The 19,278-nt window shown below is 37.8% G+C and overlaps 1 protein-coding gene across 9 annotated transcripts in view; it reads right to left on the reverse strand.

The window, feature by feature from the left end:
• The window catches only part of LOC120334548 (uncharacterized), an 83,753-nt gene that overhangs the window by 14,628 nt on the left and 49,847 nt on the right, over positions 1-19,278 (reverse strand). For 7 of the 9 annotated variants that reach the window (XM_078120444.1, XM_078120448.1, XM_078120446.1 and 4 more), the window contains 20 exons: positions 18,798-18,900; positions 18,252-18,373; positions 15,401-18,182; positions 15,109-15,298; positions 14,705-14,897; positions 14,371-14,460; positions 14,037-14,139; positions 13,422-13,543; positions 13,178-13,351; positions 11,290-12,913; positions 10,999-11,188; positions 10,618-10,810; positions 10,284-10,373; positions 9,937-10,039; positions 9,627-9,748; positions 9,377-9,556; positions 8,779-8,874; positions 8,575-8,697; positions 8,381-8,473; positions 8,153-8,251 (listed from right to left, as the gene is read on the reverse strand). In XM_078120444.1, the coding sequence (XP_077976570.1) occupies positions 8,153-8,251; positions 8,381-8,473; positions 8,575-8,697; positions 8,779-8,874; positions 9,377-9,556; positions 9,627-9,748; positions 9,937-10,039; positions 10,284-10,373; positions 10,618-10,810; positions 10,999-11,188; positions 11,290-12,913; positions 13,178-13,351; positions 13,422-13,543; positions 14,037-14,139; positions 14,371-14,460; positions 14,705-14,897; positions 15,109-15,298; positions 15,401-18,182; positions 18,252-18,373; positions 18,798-18,900 (6,792 nt within the window). The remainder of the gene's footprint in view (positions 1-8,152; positions 8,252-8,380; positions 8,474-8,574; positions 8,698-8,778; positions 8,875-9,376; positions 9,557-9,626; positions 9,749-9,936; positions 10,040-10,283; positions 10,374-10,617; positions 10,811-10,998; positions 11,189-11,289; positions 12,914-13,177; positions 13,352-13,421; positions 13,544-14,036; positions 14,140-14,370; positions 14,461-14,704; positions 14,898-15,108; positions 15,299-15,400; positions 18,183-18,251; positions 18,374-18,797; positions 18,901-19,278) is intronic. The other 2 variants (XM_078120445.1, XM_078120451.1) reach the window with 2 other exon arrangements.

Raw genomic sequence — 19,278 nt, forward strand, 5'->3', positions numbered from 1 at the left:
ATATTTGCTTTTTTCCTATTTAACAATGTCATATGCCAGTTCAAAGAATCATGCCCTGGCCTGTATATTATCTCCTCACTTGCACTTCAAAAAGTTTTTTGAAAGATTAGGAGATAACATTCACAAAGAACAAAATTGGATCTAAATGTCGTTTTAAAGTAAAGAAATGCCATAAGTTTTCATCGTCTTAACATTTGAGTCTATCTTTAATGTAAGATCACGTAAATCATTACTGGCAGAAAGTTTGCCATTGACCACTGAAGTGTAAATTGCTACATATAGATAATATGTTGATCCATGATATACGTCAGACGTTAATTGGGGCAATAAGTGAATGTGAATAATTTCAAACCTACATTTGTCAAATATAGGCGCGTATTATTTACATACGAACAAAGAAATGAATGAGCCCTTATACATTTAACCACAAAACAAAATGTACTAGAGGTATTTTTCTGCTTTCATATAATTTGGTTTCGAGGCCAGAAAATGTAGTATCTCAATTTAGTACTTAGGCGTGGACGTTGGCAAAACTGATTACTGAAATAAATGAAACAGATAAGTAGGACAATAAAGAACTGATGTAGAATATGAATAGTTTTTCGAGAACTAGATGTCAAATACACTCACTCAGTCCTTATCATAATCTGAACCCGAACCTTGAACCCTCTTTCAGACCAGTATTAAACGGCAGTTTGGCGCAAAATGATAGCTTTTTGTCCAAATCCCAATAGCCGAAGAACTCATGTCCTAAGCCCTATTCATTCATACCACTCTGCCTAACGGTTTTTGAGTAATTTCATGAGCATGTGCTGGTCTTCGGTTTAGACATTGATGGTCATTTTCATTCTGTGCTTCACGTATTTCAGATATTAAATACGCATTCCGAATTACTTTTATGATAGGACAAAGAAGAGTCGTGCTACAGAATATACTGGACCTTACAAATTCAATATTAAAAAGTTAAGCTGCTAAATTAAATGCTGTGTTGAAAAATTAGCTTCAGATTTGCGACTCCTCTCTCCACATAAAAAATAAAGTACTAACTTATTACCAGTACGAGGAACAATGGCTGCTAGTACATTTATACATTTAGAAAGCAAATACGATGTTGTCACAATTAACATAATGTTCTTGTTGCGGACAAGACGTATTATTTACTTTTGGCGGGCGAGACTAGAAAACACTGTTTTTGTTACATAGCCAAGGACCTAAAACTGGTTACGGTCGTCGTAATATGGACCTAGGATAATGAGTAGTGCTCGGAGTCGAAATCCGTTCAAAAACATTTTTATACGTAATTTGATTTATACACGATCTGGCCAATTGTAGTATAAAGTATACCTAATCATCTTTAATCAATCATGATTTTTGCATACAAAAACAAGTTATTTCAATCATCCCATTGAAATAAAGTTTGTTTTGAAAATGTCACTCACGTAAACTACGAACGAAAAAACGTCCAGAATCACGTAATGTAATTTAGATAATGTTAACTATAAAGTAGAGTGTGGGTACTAGGAGTTACCGCCCTGTTTTTAATAATTTCCATAAAAATTTATGAATGGATCACTAATTTTGAACAAAATACACTCGTAGGAATGTAAGCGAAGAAATAGATAATAGCGTGATCACGAAGTTGATCCAAAAATTGAGGAATACATACTACGACAGTCTATTTACACTTGTCTATAGTTGAAGGTTGCTTATTCGTTCCTTGCCGGAATAAATGCAATCTTTTTTATTTACGATGTGCAAATGCAAATTTTGCATTATTGGATGCGAGTTTTAAGCAATTTGACTTTGAACTCAACAACTAACAACAGGAAACGCACAAGGACAGAACATTTGCGCACGTTACGGAACCATGGTTGACGAAAATGACAGATATTGTCGATATATCGCTATACAACTTCCTGGTAAACTTTTTAATCGGCATTCCTCTGACGCAATATTTTTCCAAAAATTTACGCTGATGTTCATATCGGTACAATTCAAGACCTATAGTCTGCTATTACCCCCTTTTTTTTCTTTAATTATGTTTATATTAGGTTAGGGGTTATGTTACTTCCTCACCCCTCTAAGTTTCCATGCACCCCTCAATCTCAGTAAATTATAGGACGATTTGCTTAAAAGGTTTTTTTTTTACTCTAGGAAATATACCAGATTAGCTTCTGTTTTTGGGACTCTATGTAACCCAATATAAACAAAATTAGAAAAAGCAGATCAGAAAATTAGCATTTGTGACGCAATAATAATAGGATATAAAGATAAGATGAATTCAGACCAACAGTAGTTCTTTTATACTATATAAGTACAATTATTGTAGAAATGCAAAAACAAAATTTATCGTTGTCATAAAATCCATATCGAATTCTCCAATGAAAGTTTTACGGTCATGCCACACTATTATAATGATTGAAATTGCATTGTAAATATGGCGTCAGTAAACCTACTAACTTTTGTCCTTAAATTATGGCTATGTTAACATCTACGTAAAGCTACTTTGTCAAGTATGGCATAAGTATATATCTGTACCAAAACAAGTGCTGCACAAACTTAGTCGAGGGTGACATGGTAGTCATGATTTATATAAAGTAAATTAACGACTTTGGTAAATGTTCTATGTAATTCAATTACCGTTATTTCGAAACGATCATGTTTTATTAAACCTAGAATAACATGAATCGATCTTTCCTTAACTTGTGAGTTTTCCTATTTTTCTTATTCTTTCTACTCGTATTCAACTCCTCTATTGAATCATATCGTCTAGGATAAATTATTTGCGGCTTCTGGTTTGCTTTTGATTTGGAGAAAACTAAATTCAAATTATCTAACCTGCTCTACACAAAGATTAATAACAGATTATTACCCAACAGTTATAATATTCACCGATTTTAACTTAAACCAACCGCCAACAGCTATTCCAGATTAAATACATTTCGACGGATTTCTTTTTATGCGTTAGTATGCTTGCCGTTCGCCCTGTTCTTGTCTCCCAACATCAAATATCACTTATATATTTTCTTCTGTCGCCCTCGAGACAGCAAGTTACATCCAATATATACATATACAATTCTACTGAAATAGGCCACGTGAATTTACCCTCAATAAAACCAAGAAGGATTGTGTTTTTAGGCAGTATATCACTGTCAACTCAAGAATTTATTTAAAAATTTAAATGCCGAAGCCGGGCTACTAAATAATTTTAGGCCATTTTTCTCTGTGTATAGTCTATACTTAGATCTCAATAAAATGCGTAATCAAATATGGCCTATGTATGAAATGTTCTTTTACGTTTGTAATTTTAGCTTGGTCATCTAAAAATGGCAAAGGATGTCGAAAAATTGTAAACTTGGAATTTTTACGATGTCACAAAATCGAGGTATTAATAATAAGTTAAATGCCGGAACGTGACAATTTAAATTGACAAAAATTTGTATTTTTACCGTCGTTTATTTTTTAACAAAAATAACCAAGAACGAAAATAAATCACAATTTAAGACACTTAACAATGCTAAATCCTATTTTGCCACCCTTTATATAAGACTTGTCTTAAATATGCGAAATATAATATCTATACCTAACATATATCTTCGAGTTAACACACATCTGCTTGTCCAATAAAACTAAAAATTTTCACGCTCTAAGGCTATAAAACTACGGATACGACTCTTAAGCAAATATGTACCTTAAATCGTTTTACGGGAGCCTCCGGTATATGCAGTAAAATATCGTGTGTATTATAAGATTATACATGACAGATATAACAATACCCAGGCGAAATGATGCATCCGGAAACCAAACTGGCCTATTCTTGGAGTTTCTAGAGAGGAAAATGCTTGAGTGTTGGGCCATAATTTGTCGTACGTATGTGGGTTGTCGTAAGTGTCCAGGAAATGCCAAATAGAATCGGACAAGGATTGAAAAAATGACCCAACTACCGTAAACCAACAATTTGTCGACTTCCATGACTAAACTTATATTTCAAAATTCTTAATATTTTCATATAAATGCTTTAGGTCGAAATCAATTTATTATTTGATTAAGTTGAGGTAGTCATCTCGACGATGCCGTAATGAATCGGAAAGGTTGTGCTGGACTCTAGGTCTTTGGAAAAATGTTAGTTCCGTACACGAATTAGTGTATGTTTGTACACACACTTATACTGGAAAATTGTGTAAGTACGTTTCAAAAAATGCCTAGTGGTTCTTGCTACGTATTTGCCTATTAGCCTCATTTTTGAGTGAATCCTAGTGAAGTTTATCTGAGGAGTTATAAAAATAAGAAAATTCGTATTTTTATTCTCTAATCAATGCAACTTACTGGCTTCCCTTTTAAAATTATATTATTTTCAAATTCTTACTAACGTCCGTATTAATACATAAATGAGGAAAATCAGCAATTGTATGTAACTACTTATTGTTTCTTCAAAATAGCCAAGACACTACAGTTAATTCAAGTCCGTCTAAGTCTAAATCAAGCTATGTTTTGTAGCAATGGGTGCAATACTCTCTGTTCAATCCATCGCAAAACTACTCGAAACACCACGATAAGCGACTCCTACACCTCTAATATACATTGACTAAAACGATATTCATTTCCTTTAAAATAAGCTACCGTCATCTACGATGTGGTCGTGACAAAAATCCTAAACCAAACGACCCTTTCCCTCAAACGCAAACAGCGCCTTGTTGACAAGAATAACGCCGGCAAAATATCAATCCGGTTGCCGAGCACCGGCAATGGCGTGAGAACCGTAAATCTTTTTTTGTTGAGCGCGTGAAGCAGAATAATCGAACAGTTCACGTATATCCTAAGGTCGTCCAATTTTACGTAAAAATGGTATTCCTTACAATATACGCAAAGCTTTTTGCTTCTCTATATCCTACTTTTTTGTAAACTGAGCGAACTGTGAGACCATCCTAATATTGCCTCGCCACTATCTCATTCTGTTCATCTTAGGTTGGGTTAGAATAAGTATAAGTTAAGTTAGGCTACCTCCCCATCTACCTCCGTTTATCTTATGTTGTTTAATGAATTTGTTAACGTAACCTATCTCAATCCTGACCATTATCTCTAGGATAAGCGGAACCAAAAAATAAATATGGAGCAATGTCAGTACCTGAACCAAATTTTCTCTGTTATACTTCCACGCATATTAAAGTTATACAATACCCTAACCCTTCCTGTCGCGTTTCAAATATCTTGGCCATGCGCCGAATTTTACACCAGTTGACAGTGAATTGAACATTACCAAGAATTGGGGTCGCAGTGTAGATTTAGAACCTACTGTCAAAATAAGCCGTACGTATGTATATAAGCCACGCCGGCAACATATTATATATATATACTTATTATTAAAAGCCCCAACAGCTGATTATACGTTTTTTATATAACATCAAGCATAGTCGCAGACTGTCTATAAATTACAGTAGATGAATGAACAATATCCGTTTGTCGTAATACCATGACAAATATTTTGTATTTGCGATAAAAGAACTGTTCTGCGATGGCGATCCTTGTTTTGTATATTACTAATCAGCACCTAATTTTAAACTATACTTTGAGGTATAGTAAAAATCATAACTCAGAAACCAAAGCTGCAACTTTTCCCCACATGAAAACGACTAAATAAACAGTTTACATATCACTAAGCATATTCAAAACTCGTTTTGTATCTGTCTTCCCTCAACACAAAGTCTTACAGCCATAGGAATGCGCTTTAGTGACCGCAAATTTGGGGCACCGCCTGCGATGTGGCGTTCTGCTGAATTTCACATATTTGCGGAAACGAAGTGAAATAAAATCATGATAGCTTAATTGCAACCTATTCATGGTCATAAATAATGGGAATGGAGACTGTGTAATTGGATTTTTGTAGCGTCTTTACTCGTATATTACATAATGGGCGTGATTACTTACTCGTTTGTCTGTCATTTAATGTAACAACAGTTGGGTATGGAGAAAAAGGCAATTTAATTAAAGCTAGAGAGCAATGCTCAAATTTATAGACACAAATGTCAAATGACTACCGCAATTTGGGCAAAACTTCAAACAAATGTTGAGTGTTATATTAGACGTGTACAGGTTGTCATATAAAGGTATGCGCGTGAAATATAAAAAATAGCAAAATTTTGGATGGTTTGTTGCGTCCTGTAGGACTCAAAACTAATTTGTACAAATAAAAGTAATAGTCTTCTAACGACTTTTTTCATCTTTGAGTGCTAACAATTTCAAATCGGTTACATTTTATTTTTAGTTTTCAATGCCAAGTTAATTAACACAGAGAGGGACCTACAAATAGTCTCGGCTCCGGAAGGTTAAAGTGACGTAAACTTACCTCAAAGGTTGCAAAAGAAAAAGCTGACCCGGGCGTGATCAAGTTTTCGCCTAGCTAGTGACAAAGCTTATAATCTTTGAAAGCATGAATATGTTTAAGATTCACACACACTGGGCAGAATTTTGTCCACAATTTTCTGATATATATCTATATATCATATTGTATACTGTAGTTTATTATTGATTTATTATACCTACGCTATACATTATTTAATATCGCTGATTTAAACAGAAGTGCTACATTTAAAAAATACATAAAATTTCATGAGTCACGTTTTTCATTTTTTACCAATTATAATCAAAAACACACAGTACAGGTTTTACAAAGGCTTTAACGGCAACTAATATTCTATATTAATAGATAATTTAATATGGCACCGGTACATTTATCATGAAATATTATCTCAGGCAGATGAGACTTAAGACGTTTATTATTTGAGTACTTATTTTCTATTTACACTTGACCGCTCCAGGTAATAGCTTAAGATATAATACTAGTTAAATAACCTAGAAACAAAAGCTCGTGAGTCATTTTCATGGGCAAATTATGAAATATATCATGGAGGTAATCCTAACGGAATAATTCCCCCGAATATTCTTTAAATTAGTTGTATAGTCTTACTCATTTACTGGCCTTCCTTTCAACGAAGATAACTAATCCCTTTCTTTTTCATTTGGAAATTATTTTTGTTAAACCAAAATTGACAGCATTTTACCGTTATCGGACATGAAATTTAAGCTAGAGTTCGTTCTGTTTGTTGTGACAGTATATATTTAAATTCAGTATTCAAATTTCCAGCTGCGAATTTTCCGTGAAAATCAGATTTTGATAGCTAAAACTCTGTCGTATGCAATCCTTTCTTAATAAAGTAACGAATGCTTAGTAAAGCTGATGTTTTGAAAGTTTGCAATTCCGACTCCGCGATTTCAGAATTTCGACTCTCGACTCCGGAGAATTTGAAAGTACGACTCCGGGTTCGAGTCTGACTTGTGAAAACATGCTAAACTACGATTCCATAGTCCTGAGTCAAAAGTACTACCGCTCTTTTGCGCACCTTAGTGGTTTGTGAGTTTGTGGTCGAGATAGGTAAACTTGGCGTAGCTTTTGTAATTGAAAACACGCTTTAATATTTGTCAATAAAGACGATGACTGAATTATCACACGGAATTTCCGCATTTTGTGACAAAATCTAGATTTGTTTTCTTTCCATTAATTTTATCATTACCGCCACATATTTTTGAACCGCAGTCCTTTCAAATCCATGAGAGATGGCCGATGGGAGGGGAAAGCAGAAAACATATCATTTGCAGAACTATTTCAATGTTGCAACGTTGAAAAGGTATCAATTCTTGTGGTAGTCGAGTCGCATGATTGAAAAGAATTTAGTAAGTTATGTTAAACAGCAAATAGGAATGGTTAAATTTGGAATTGGTCTTTAATACTACGAATTTGCCGAAATCAAGATTTTGGCACGCGAATGGGTGGGTACTCCCGTAGTGTATGTACTAGGTTAGAGTTAGGCCATAATTTTATTCCGATTTTATAAAGCTTTCCGGTTCAACTGAGAATATTTTATTTCTATTACGAGTTCGGGGACTGCCAAGTGAAAATACCTCCCGCCCATAGGTTTCAGACCCTTTTACACAATTTGATGCAAAGTAGGCGAGCAAAATTAGTTACCTCCATATTGGTACATACACTTCTGGAGAGCCCGCGAATGTATACAACACATGACAATATGTAGTGTGTGTTCTAAGCTTACACATCCATAAAAAATATAAACTTGTTAATAATTTGTTTCAAGCCTACCTTTGAATGGACTACCTAGATCGCCTGGTCGTGTCGGGCTGGGTGTTGTTGGGCTCTTGGTTGGTTTTTCTCGGTTAGGTTCTTGATCCGTGAGTGACGCTGAACAAAATTTTCAATAAATTTTCACTATCTTACTAATTTTTTTATTACGAATCAGTTTTTTGGTTAAAATCGGTGGTTTTTATACTTTTCTTATTTTTTTTTCTTATTTATCAACACTTTACTCACAACATAATAATATCCATTGCTCGTGCGGTAGACTTGGGTTCCAACTTTCGCATATTCTTTTCAATTTCTCCTTAGGTTCCCCTTTCAGAACTTCTATATTTGATTGAAAACGATAAGTTAAATGATAACTAAATTGCACTAGTTGGGCCAATAAATTATCGCAAAATGGTGAAATTGGAAATTTGGCAACATACGTTTTATAGGGTCATTCTGTGTTCTGCTGTCAGGTTTTCTATCATCGGGTGGTTTGATAGTTGAAGTTTCATCATCTGGTTGTCGATTAGTCGGTGTTTCATCACTAGGCGGCGTTGTGTAATCTAGTACAACAAATATAATCAATGGTCATTGAAAAACCTGCCCGCCCATGAGTGCGCGTTCCCAACAAAAAGCAATCATACCGCAGATGTCTTTCCAAATAGCATAATGTATTCTCCGATAGAGTGATTTGCACCACTTTTGTTTCAAAGCTTCCTCGCTAATCTCCGTCTGCGTATCTAAGTAGAAAAATTTATATGAAATACAAGGAATTTAACTTGAAAAATTCAATATATATATAGCAAATCGATACTAGGTGGTCGATCGATCGATAAAATAGGTGGCAGTACCAAAGTATCTAATGCATCAATTAAGCTCAATGTTGCTGTCAACTTTATATATCTATAGCATACCATAGCTGCAGTGGATGATTTTTTTTATTCTAATCGCTGCAATTTTTATTAGATTTGTGATTGTTAATTGTTACCCGCACTAAGTTTATAACGTTTATTGTCTATTCCGTATATCTGAAACGAATAGTTGATCAACTATTCTCATGAACGACATGAACTGAAGAGTCGTGGTTCGATATGTTATTAAACCTTTATATCGGCTTTCCTTCGCGAGTATAAATATGAAAATCTTAACCTTATCTTATGAAAAATTTCATTACAAATTTTACGTTTGAATACTCTATTTAGAATATAATAATTTTGTTGTTGGTTGGTATGTTTTATTTACCTGGTTCTTCAGTTGGTTTGTTGTCTTCTGGTTGTTCATCAGTCGAATCTTTGCTTTTATTTCCCGCTCTCTGATCAACTATTTTTTCCTCTTCTTCTCCAGGTTCTTCATCGATTTCAATGGTTTCAGCTCCTTGTTTTCTTCTAAGTGAAATCTTAACCCGTTTGCTTCTTTTGTTTTCTACAGGACGAAACAAAAGATTAGAAAACAAACTGTTGATTTTAAGAAAATGTATTTGTTAGAGTTACACCTCTTAATGTTGTGAACCATATTATTGCCTTTGTTCTTTCTGGAATCTCAACATCCAACGTATCTGTGTCCTTATTCAATTTGTACGTTGCTGATGTACCATTGTTGTTCGGTGTCACAAATCTGTAAAGAGATATGTCTATGTATCCATTTTACAGTCTATATAGTTCTCTATGCAAGTTGAAATATACTTGTCATCAAAAGTAATTGTAAGCCTGAATTCAATCGAAAAATAATAATCTACGCATTGAATGTTAATCAGGTGCAAACGTTGAATAATTCTGATTTGGGCAGTTTCATCGTTTCCTTACTCAGCTTTGTATCCACTTCTCCGTCCAGTGGGATGAGACCATCGAACTTGGTAGTTGTCACTTTCAATCTGTCGAATTCGAATGTCTCGTGGAGGCATCGGTCCTGAAGAGATTGGACGTTGATAATAGTATTAAACTCGGTTGTTGCAAATTGAATAAAGTTATATTGAACTTAGTGCAATAGTAATTTCTGATAGTTTCTTTTTAAATGTGAATATAAAAATATACTATAAAAAAATTTCAATGCGTGAAGATGAAAAGTGAAAACGCTAAATAATAATTGAATATAGTAGAATATATCTAGTAAAACAATTGAAAGAAATGTATTCAAGTAATAAATAATCTACTTGTAATGAAACTTGTCTCTACTGTATCACTTGAATCTCCGTTTTCTTCAGCATTTAGTTCTACTCGGTAGTTAGTGCCAGGTGTTAATTCTGAACGTAAAGAATGAAAAAGAAAAAGTATTTTATCAGCAAACAATGAAAATTTTTTATGTCACTAAAAATTTTCAAATAAAACAAAACGACCGCATATTGCACATGTTTTTTTCTTTTTTTCGCCAGTCTGAGATAAACAATATAAGTCTCATGCTAACTATTGACGACGAAAAAACAAGCATGTTCTATCTTCTTCCAACTCTTTGTTTTATTTGCCAGAAAATAAAAGGATTATTTCTACCTTTCACTATAACCTTTCCAGGGCTACCAGGATCAGGTGTAGAAGTCACTTCTGCAGCTTTCATTGTTTCTCGTTCCTCTTCGTAAACAACAATCCGGTGAAGGTATGAAATTTTTTGCTTTTTCCAACCAATTATAGCAGAGTGGGTATCAGTAAATGTTACTGGTTTCAAAGCCGGAGTTGGTAGCTTGGTCTGTGAAATATGAACAGAAAGCGTTAGTGGCGTAGCATCAAATTCGTGTATTTTGTTCGTAAATCCTCAGCTGATAAAGGGCAAGATTGATCAAATCAATGACAAATCAATAAATAACAAAATTCCAGGGATGGCGACTAGCACTATATAATTTCACATTACAAACACACTATAGTAGAAGCTCCTACCTTGAACTGAATACTATCGATAACTTTTTCTTCTCTCGAAGGACTTATCCTGGCACTTAGTGTTGCGTGGTATTTAGTAGTCGGTAATAAGAAGGGTAAATATAAAGAGTTGTTGCCCCGTTGCGGATGTCTTGTTTTGGCTCCTTCGATGGACCCATCATACTGCACAACTGCAAATTGGACGAAGTACCTGGCACAATAATGAAAAAAATAAACAAAACATAAATTAGTTGATTTTGCCATGAAAAACTCAGTGGAAAATATTTATAATAATATGGTGGTTTATTTTACCTGATTGTTTGATCTCTATGGACTTCCACAGGACGCCAAAACAATTCAGCGGACGATGAAGTCACTGATCTAACATAGAGTTTTGTTTTTGTTATACTGTCGTCTGGTTGCCCATCCGTGGGAGATCTATCACCTGGTTGTCCATCGGTTGGAGTTCTGTCACCTGGTTGTCCATCGGTTGGAGTTCTGTCACCTGGCTGCTCATCCGTGGGAGATTTATTATTTGGTTGTCCATCGTCTGGAGTTCTGTCACTTGGTTGTTCATCCGTGTGAGATTTATCACTTGGTTGTTTATCCGTGGGAGATCTATCACCTGGTTGTCCATCGGTTGGAGTTCTGTCACCTGGCTGCCCATTCGTGGGAGATCTATCATCTGGTTGTCCATCGGTTGGAGTTCTGCGACCTGGTTGTCCATCCGTGGGAGATCTATCACCTGGTTGTCCATCGGTTGGAGTTCTGTCACCTGGTTGTCCATCCGCGGGAGATTTATCACCTGGTTGTCCATCCGTGGGAGATTTATCATCTGGTTGTCCATCGGTTGGAGTTCTGTCACCTGGTTGTCCATCCGAGGAAGATTTATCACCTGGTTGTCCATCCGTGGGAGATTTATCATCTGGTTGTCCATCGGTTGGAGTTCTGTCACCTGGTTGTCCATCGGTTGGAGTTCTGTCACCTGGTTGTCCATCCGTGGGAGATTTATCATCTGGTTGTCCATCGGTTGGAGTTCTGTCACCTGGTTGTCCATCCGAGGAAGATTTATCACCTGGTTGTCCATCCGTGGGAGATTTATCATCTGGTTGTCCATCGGTTGGAGTTCTGTCACCTGGTTGTCCATCCGTGGGAGATTTATCATCTGGTTGTCCATCGGTTGGAGTTCTGTCACGTGGTTGTCCATCCGAGGAAGATTTATCACCTGGTTGTCCATCCGTGGGAGATTTATCATCTGGTTGTCCAGCGGTGGGAGTTCTGTCACCTGGTTGTCCATCCGTGGGAGATTTATCACCTGATTGTCCAACCGTGGGAGTTCTATCACCTGGTTGTCCATCGGTTGGAGTTCTGTCACCTGGCTGCCCATCACTGGGAGATTTATCACCTGGCTGTCCATCCGTGGGAGATCTATCACCTGGTTGTCCGTCGGTTGGATTTCTGTCATCTGGCTGCCCATCCGTGGGAGATTTATCATCTGGTTGTCCATCGGTTGGAGTTCTGTCACCTGGTTGTCCATTCGTGGGAGATCTATCACCTGGTTTTCCATCCGTGGAAGATCTATTACCTGGTTGTTCATCGGTTGGAGTTCTGTCACCTGGCTGCCCATCTGTGGAAAAATTATCATCTGGTTGTCCATCGGTTGGAGTTTTGTCACCCGGTTGTCCATCGGTTGGAGTTCTGTCACCTGGCTGCCCATTCGTGGGAGATTTATCATCTGGTTGTTCGTCGGTTGGAGTTCTGTCATCTGGTTGTCCATCCGTGGGAGATTTATCACCTGGTTGTCCATCCGTGGGAGATCTATCACCTGGTTGTTCATTGGTTGGAGTTCTGTCACCTGGCTGCCCATCCGTGGGAGATTTATCACCTGGTTGTCCACCCGTGAGAGATTTATCGCCTGGTTGATCCGTGTGTAGCGCTAAACAAAATTTCAAATACAACTTTCACTATTTGAGTATCTTACTTTTTTTTTTTATTACAAATCTTTTTTTTCGTTCAAGTTGTTTATTTTTTACACTGTTATTATTCATCAACACTTTACTTACAACATAATAATATCCATTGCTTGTGCGGTAGCCATGAGTTCCAACTATCGCATATTCTTTTTAATTTTTCCTTTGGTGCCCCTCCCTCGCTATTTAGAAAATGATTACTTTGTTCTTGATTGGTGTGTTTCATTTACCTGGTTCTTCAGATGGTTTGTTGTCTTCTGGTTGTTCATCAGTCGAACCTTTGCCTTTATTTTCCTCCCCCTGATCGACTGTTTCTTCTTCTTCAGGTTCTTCATCGATTTCAATGGTTTCAGCTCCTGGTTTTCTTCTGAGTGAAATTTTAACCCGTTTACTCTTTTTGTTTTCTGCAGGACGAAACAAAAGGTTAGAAAACAAATTGTTAATTCTGAGAAAATAGTTTCGTTAGATCTGCACCTCTTAATGTTGTGAACCATACTATTGCCTTTGTCTTTTCTGGGATCTCAACATCCAACGTATCCATGTCCTTATCCAGTTTGTACGTTGCTGCTGTACCATTGTTATTTGGTGTCACAAATCTGTAGAAATATGCACCTATTTTACAGTCTATATAGTTTTTATGCAACTTGGAATCTCGTATTTTGTCCTATATATATAATGCTCACTGTTAGAATGTGATGAATGTCAAACGTATATTGGTATAGAGACGACTATATAAAGTGACCGTGTTGTGGCTGTATCGAGGAGTACTTGAGAAATTGCATCTTAAATTTTTGTTATTACATGTTGCTACCAGTTTCTTCACTTCGGTACTTGTTTTTAATGTAATCTCCTCTTATTTAAATCAAAAGTTTCGAATTGGTACGAAGACAAATGTAAATTTGGTCGGGACCGCTCATTAAACGTCTGTTCAATGTTTTTCTAAATTATATTGTTCGAAAAAATTCCGTAGAATTTTGTTACCAAAAGTAATGGCAGGCCTGAATTCGAATAATATTATTATACGGATTGCATATTTATCAAGCGCCAACGTGGAATAATTCTAATTCGTCAGTTTCATCGTTTTCTTACTCAGCTTTGTATCCACTTCTCCTTCCAGTGGGATGAGACCATCGAACTTGATAGTTGTTACCCTCAATCTGTCGAATTCGAATGTCTCGGGGAGGCATCGGTCCTGAAGAGATTGAACGTTAATAATAGTATTAAACTCGGTAGTTGCAAATTGAATAAATTATGTTGAACTTAGTGCAATGGTAATTTCCGATAGTTTGTTTTTAAGTGTCAATATAAAAATATACTATAAAAGAATTTCAATGTGTGGGAATGAAAAGTCGAAATGCAACGTAATAATTGAATATTAGTAAAACAATTGGGTTGAAAGGTAGTAAAGTAATAAATAATCCACTTGTAATAAAACTTGTCTCTGCTGTATCACTTGAATCTCCGTTTTCTTCAGCATTTAGTTCTACTCGGTAGTTAGTGCCAGGTGTTAATTCTGAACGTAAAGAATGAAAAAGAAAAAGTATTTTATCAGCAAACAATGAAAATTTTTCATGTCACTAAAAATTTTCAAATAAAACAAGACGACCGCATATTGCACATGTTTTTTTCTTTTTTTCGCCAGTCTGAGATAAACAATATTAGTCTCATGCTTACTATTGACGACGGAAAGTAAGCATGTCCTATCTTTTTTCAACTTCATGGTTAAATTGCCAGAAAATTAATATGATTATTTCTACCTTTCACTATAACCTTTCCAGGGCTACCAGGATCAGGTGTAGAAGTCAACTCTGCAGCTTTCATTGTTTCTCGTTCCTCTTCGTAAACAACAATCCGGTGAAGGTATGAAATTTTTTGCTTTTTCCAACCAATTATAGCAGAGTGAGTTCCAGTAAATGCTACTGGTTTCAAAACCGGAGTTGGTAGCTTGGTCTGTGAAATATAAACAGAAAGCGTTAGTGGCGTAGGATCAAATTCGTGTATTGGTTTGTCGTATTAATACTACGTTTGTTCGTAAATCCTCAGCTGATAAAGGGCAAGATTAATTAAATCAATGACAAATCAATCAATACCAAAATTCCAAGGATGGCGACTAGCAATATATACTTTCAAATTACAAACACACTATAGTAGAAGATCCTACCTTGAACTGAATACTATCGATAACTTTTTCTTCTCTCGAAGGACTTATCCTGGCACTAAGTGTTGCGTGATATTTAGTAGTTGGTAATAAGAAGGGTAAATATAAAGAGTTGTTGCCTCGTTGCGGATGTCTTGTTTTGGCTCCTTCGATGGACCCATCATACTGCACAACTGCAAATTGGACGAAGTACCTGGCGCAATATTGATAAAAATAAACAAAACATAAATTAGTTGATTTCGCCATAAAAAAACTCAGGGGAAAATATTTATAATAATATGGTAATTTATATTACCTGATTGTTTGATCTGTAAGGACTTCCACAGGACCCCAAAACAATTCAGCAGACGATGAAGTCACTGATCTAACATGAAGCCTTGTTTTTGTTATACTGTCACCTGGTTGTCCATCCGTGGGAGATCTATCACCCGGTTGTCCATCGGTTGGAGTTCTGTCACCTGGTTGCCCATCCGTGGGAGATCTATCACCTGGTTGTCCATCGGTTGAGGTTCTGTCACCTGGCTTCCTATCCGTGGTAGATTTATCACCTGGTTGTCCATCGGTTGGAGTTCTGTCACCTGGTTGTCCATCCGTGGGAGACTTATCACCTGGTTGTCCATCGGTTGGAATTCTGTCACCTGGTTTTCCATCTGTGGGAGGTTTATCACCTGGTTGTCCATCGGTTGCAGTTCTGTCAGCTGACTGCCCATCCGTGGGAGATTTATCATCTGGTTGACCATTCGTTGGAGTTCCGTCACCTGGCTGCCCATCCGTGGGAGATTTATCACCTGGTTGTCCATCGGTTGGAGTTCTGTCACCTGGTTGTCCATCCGTGGGAGATATATCACCTGGTTGTCCATCGGTTGGAGTTCTGTCACTTGGCTTCCTATCCGTGGTAGATTTATCACCTGGTTGTCCATCGGTTGGAGTTCTGTCACCTGGTTGTCCATCCGTGGGAGATTTATCACCTGGTTGTCCATCGGTTGGAGTTCTGTCACCTGGTTGTCCATCCGTGGGAGATCTATCACCTGGTTGTCCATCGGTTGGAGTTCTGTCACCTGGTTGTCCATCCGTGGGAGATTTATCACCTGGTTGTCCATCCGTGGGAGATCTATCACCTGGTTGTCCATCGGTTGGAGTTCTGTCACCTGGCTTCCTATCCGTGGGAGATTTATCACCTGGTTGTCCATCGGTTGGAGTTCTGTCATTTGGCTGCCCATCCGAGGGAGATTTATCATTTGGTTGTCCATTGGTTGGAGTTCTGTTACCTGGCTGCACATCCGTGGGAGATTTATCACCTGGGTGTCCATCGCTTGGAGTTTTGTCACCTGGTTGTCCATCGCTTGGAGTTTTGTCACCTGGTTGTCCATCGGTTGGAGTTCTGTCACCTGGTTGTCCATCCGTGGGATATCTGTCACCTGGTTGTCCATCAGTTGGAGTTCTGTCACCTGGTCGTCCATCCGTGGGAGATCTATCACCTGGTTGTCCATCGGTTGGAGTTCCGTCACCTAGTTCTCCATCGGTTGGAGTTCTGTCACCTGGCCACCTATCCGTGGGAGATTCATCACCTGGTTGTCCATCGGTTGGATTTCTGTCACCTGGTTGTCCATCTGTGGAAGATTTATCACCTGGTTGTCCATCGGTTGGAGTTCTGTCACCTGGTTGTCCATCCTTGGGAGATTTATCACCTGGTTGTCCTTCGGTTGAAGTTATGTCACCTGGCTGCCTATCCTTGGGAGATTTATCACCTGGTTGTCCATCGGTTGAAGTTTTGTTACCTGGTTGCCGATCCGTGGGAGATTTATCACCAGGTTGTCCATCGGTTGGAGTGTTTTCACCTGGCTGCCGATCCGTAGGAGATTTATCATCTGGTTGTCCATCGGTTGGAGTTCTGTCAACTGGTTGTCCATCCGTGGGAGATTTATCACCTGGTTGTCCATCGGTTGGAGTTCTGTCACCTGGTTGTCCATCCGTGGGAGATCTATCACCTGGTTGTCCATCGGTTGGAGTTCCGTCATCTGGTTGTCCATCCGTGGGAGATTTATCATCTGGTTGTCCATCCGTGGGGGATCTATCACCTGGTTGTCCATCGGTTGGAGTTTTGTCACCTGGCTTCCTATCCGTGCGAGATTTATCACCTGGTTGTCCATCGGTTGGAGTTCTGTCATTTGGCTGCCCATCGGTGGGAGATTTATCATTTGGTTGTCCATTGGTTGGAGTTCTGTTACCTGGCTGCCCATCCGTGGGAGATTTATCACCTGGGTGTCCATCGCTTGGAGTTTTGTCACCTGGTTGTCCATCGGTTGGAGTTCTGTCACCTGGTTGTCCATCCGTGGGATATCTATCACCTGGTTGTCCATCAGTTGGAGTTCTGTCACCTGGTCGTCCATCCGTGGGAGATCTATCACCTGGTTGTCCATCGGTTGGAGTTCCGTCACCTAGTTCTCCATCGGTTGGAGTTCTGTCACCTGGCCGCCTATCCGTGGGAGATTCATCACCTGGTTGTCCATCGGTTGGATTTCTGTCACCTGGTTGTCCATCGGTTGGATTTCTGTCACCTGGTTGTCCATCTGTGGGAGATTTATCACCTGGTTGTCCATCGGTTGGAGTTCTGTCACCTGGTTGTCCATCCTTGGGGGATTTATCACCTGGTTGTCCTTCGGTTGAAGTTCTGTCACCTGGCTGCCTATCCTTGGGAGATTTATCACCTGGTTGTCCATCGGTTGAAGTTTTGTTACCTGGCTGCCGATCCGTGGGAGATTTATCACCAGGTTGTCCATCGGTTGGAGTGTTTTCACCTGGCTGCCGATCCGTAGGAGATTTATCATCTGGTTGTCCATCGGTTGGAGTTCTGTCACCTGGCTGCCCATCCGTGTGATTTCTGTCGCCTAATTCTCGATCAGCTGGAGTTCTCTCATCTGGTTGCCGATTTGTTGGCGTTATGTCACCTGGTTTTCTGTTTTCATTTAATATATTGTCTTCTGGCCTGTCATCTTCAGTTTCTTCGTCGACTTCAATGTTTGAAGAACCTGGTCTTCTTTTCAATGACACTTTTACTCGCTTACTTTTTTTGTTTTCTGTAGAATAAAATAAACGCTTAATGATGTATCAATTTTACAATCTACATGAGTATTCAAAATTCTCGCCTCTTAGTGTTGTAATCCTGATTATAGCTCTGGTTCTTTCGGGAATCTCTACATCCAGTGTATTTTTTGTTTCATTAAAATTGAAACTCAATGCGGATGATTTATCTCTTGGTATAACGAATCTATTTGAATAAAATATTTCAAACGTTCAGTGTTGTTCATCTAGTGTAGTATATTGTAACTTTGTGTAGTTACAATATGTTGATAGTGAGGTCTCAAAAATGTCTTTTCCAACTTGTCGTCTTTTTACCACTTGTCTTACTTGTTTATAAAGACACGCGTTAGAGTAGAAATAATACTTAGGTCATCAGAGAGGTAGTGTGAACATATGAAATATATACAATTGGGACAAGTGGGACATGACATTTATGAGACACTTATATTTTGATATTTTTTTTATTAAAATGTGGAAATAACTTGTATTCCCTTTCTTTTTTTATGATCAAGCTTTCAAGATTCCTAAATTATTTTTATTGTTGATTACGAGTCGACCTTTTTCATTGTTGTTGACTTTTGAGTAATATGTTACACGCAATATTTACTCACTCAGCTTTATAACCATTTCTACGTCCATTTGGATGAGTCCATTGAACCCGATAGGTATCATCTTCTATACGATTGATTTTAATATCCCGGGGAGGCATTGGTCCTAAATGAAAAGAAAATTATAACATTTTCATTAAATATTGCGAGAGCGCTCAGAGTCACTGCTTTTGCATATGTGTTTAGTGATAATAACAAGCACAAATCGCGATCAGAAATGGGAGTAATTTTTGAAGTTTGAATTTGTAGTTACCACCGAAACTGAAATTGTTAAACGCGAGTTCCTAATGATCAAAACAGCGGACTTGATTATCTTAACATCGCCGGTTAAGAATCCTTGGTTCTCATCCCTTTACCCCGTATATAAATAGATTCGGTAGGCAATGCCGATCCGGATAGATTTCTGTTATTCAAAAATATAGCGAGCGATAACTCCTCAGATACTAGTGGCCTCTCGTACAAAGCCTTGTTCGTAGTGAGGGTC

The sequence above is a fragment of the Styela clava genome, chromosome 15, assembly GCF_964204865.1.
Source record: "Styela clava chromosome 15, kaStyClav1.hap1.2, whole genome shotgun sequence".
Taxonomy (NCBI): domain Eukaryota; kingdom Metazoa; phylum Chordata; class Ascidiacea; order Stolidobranchia; family Styelidae; genus Styela; species Styela clava.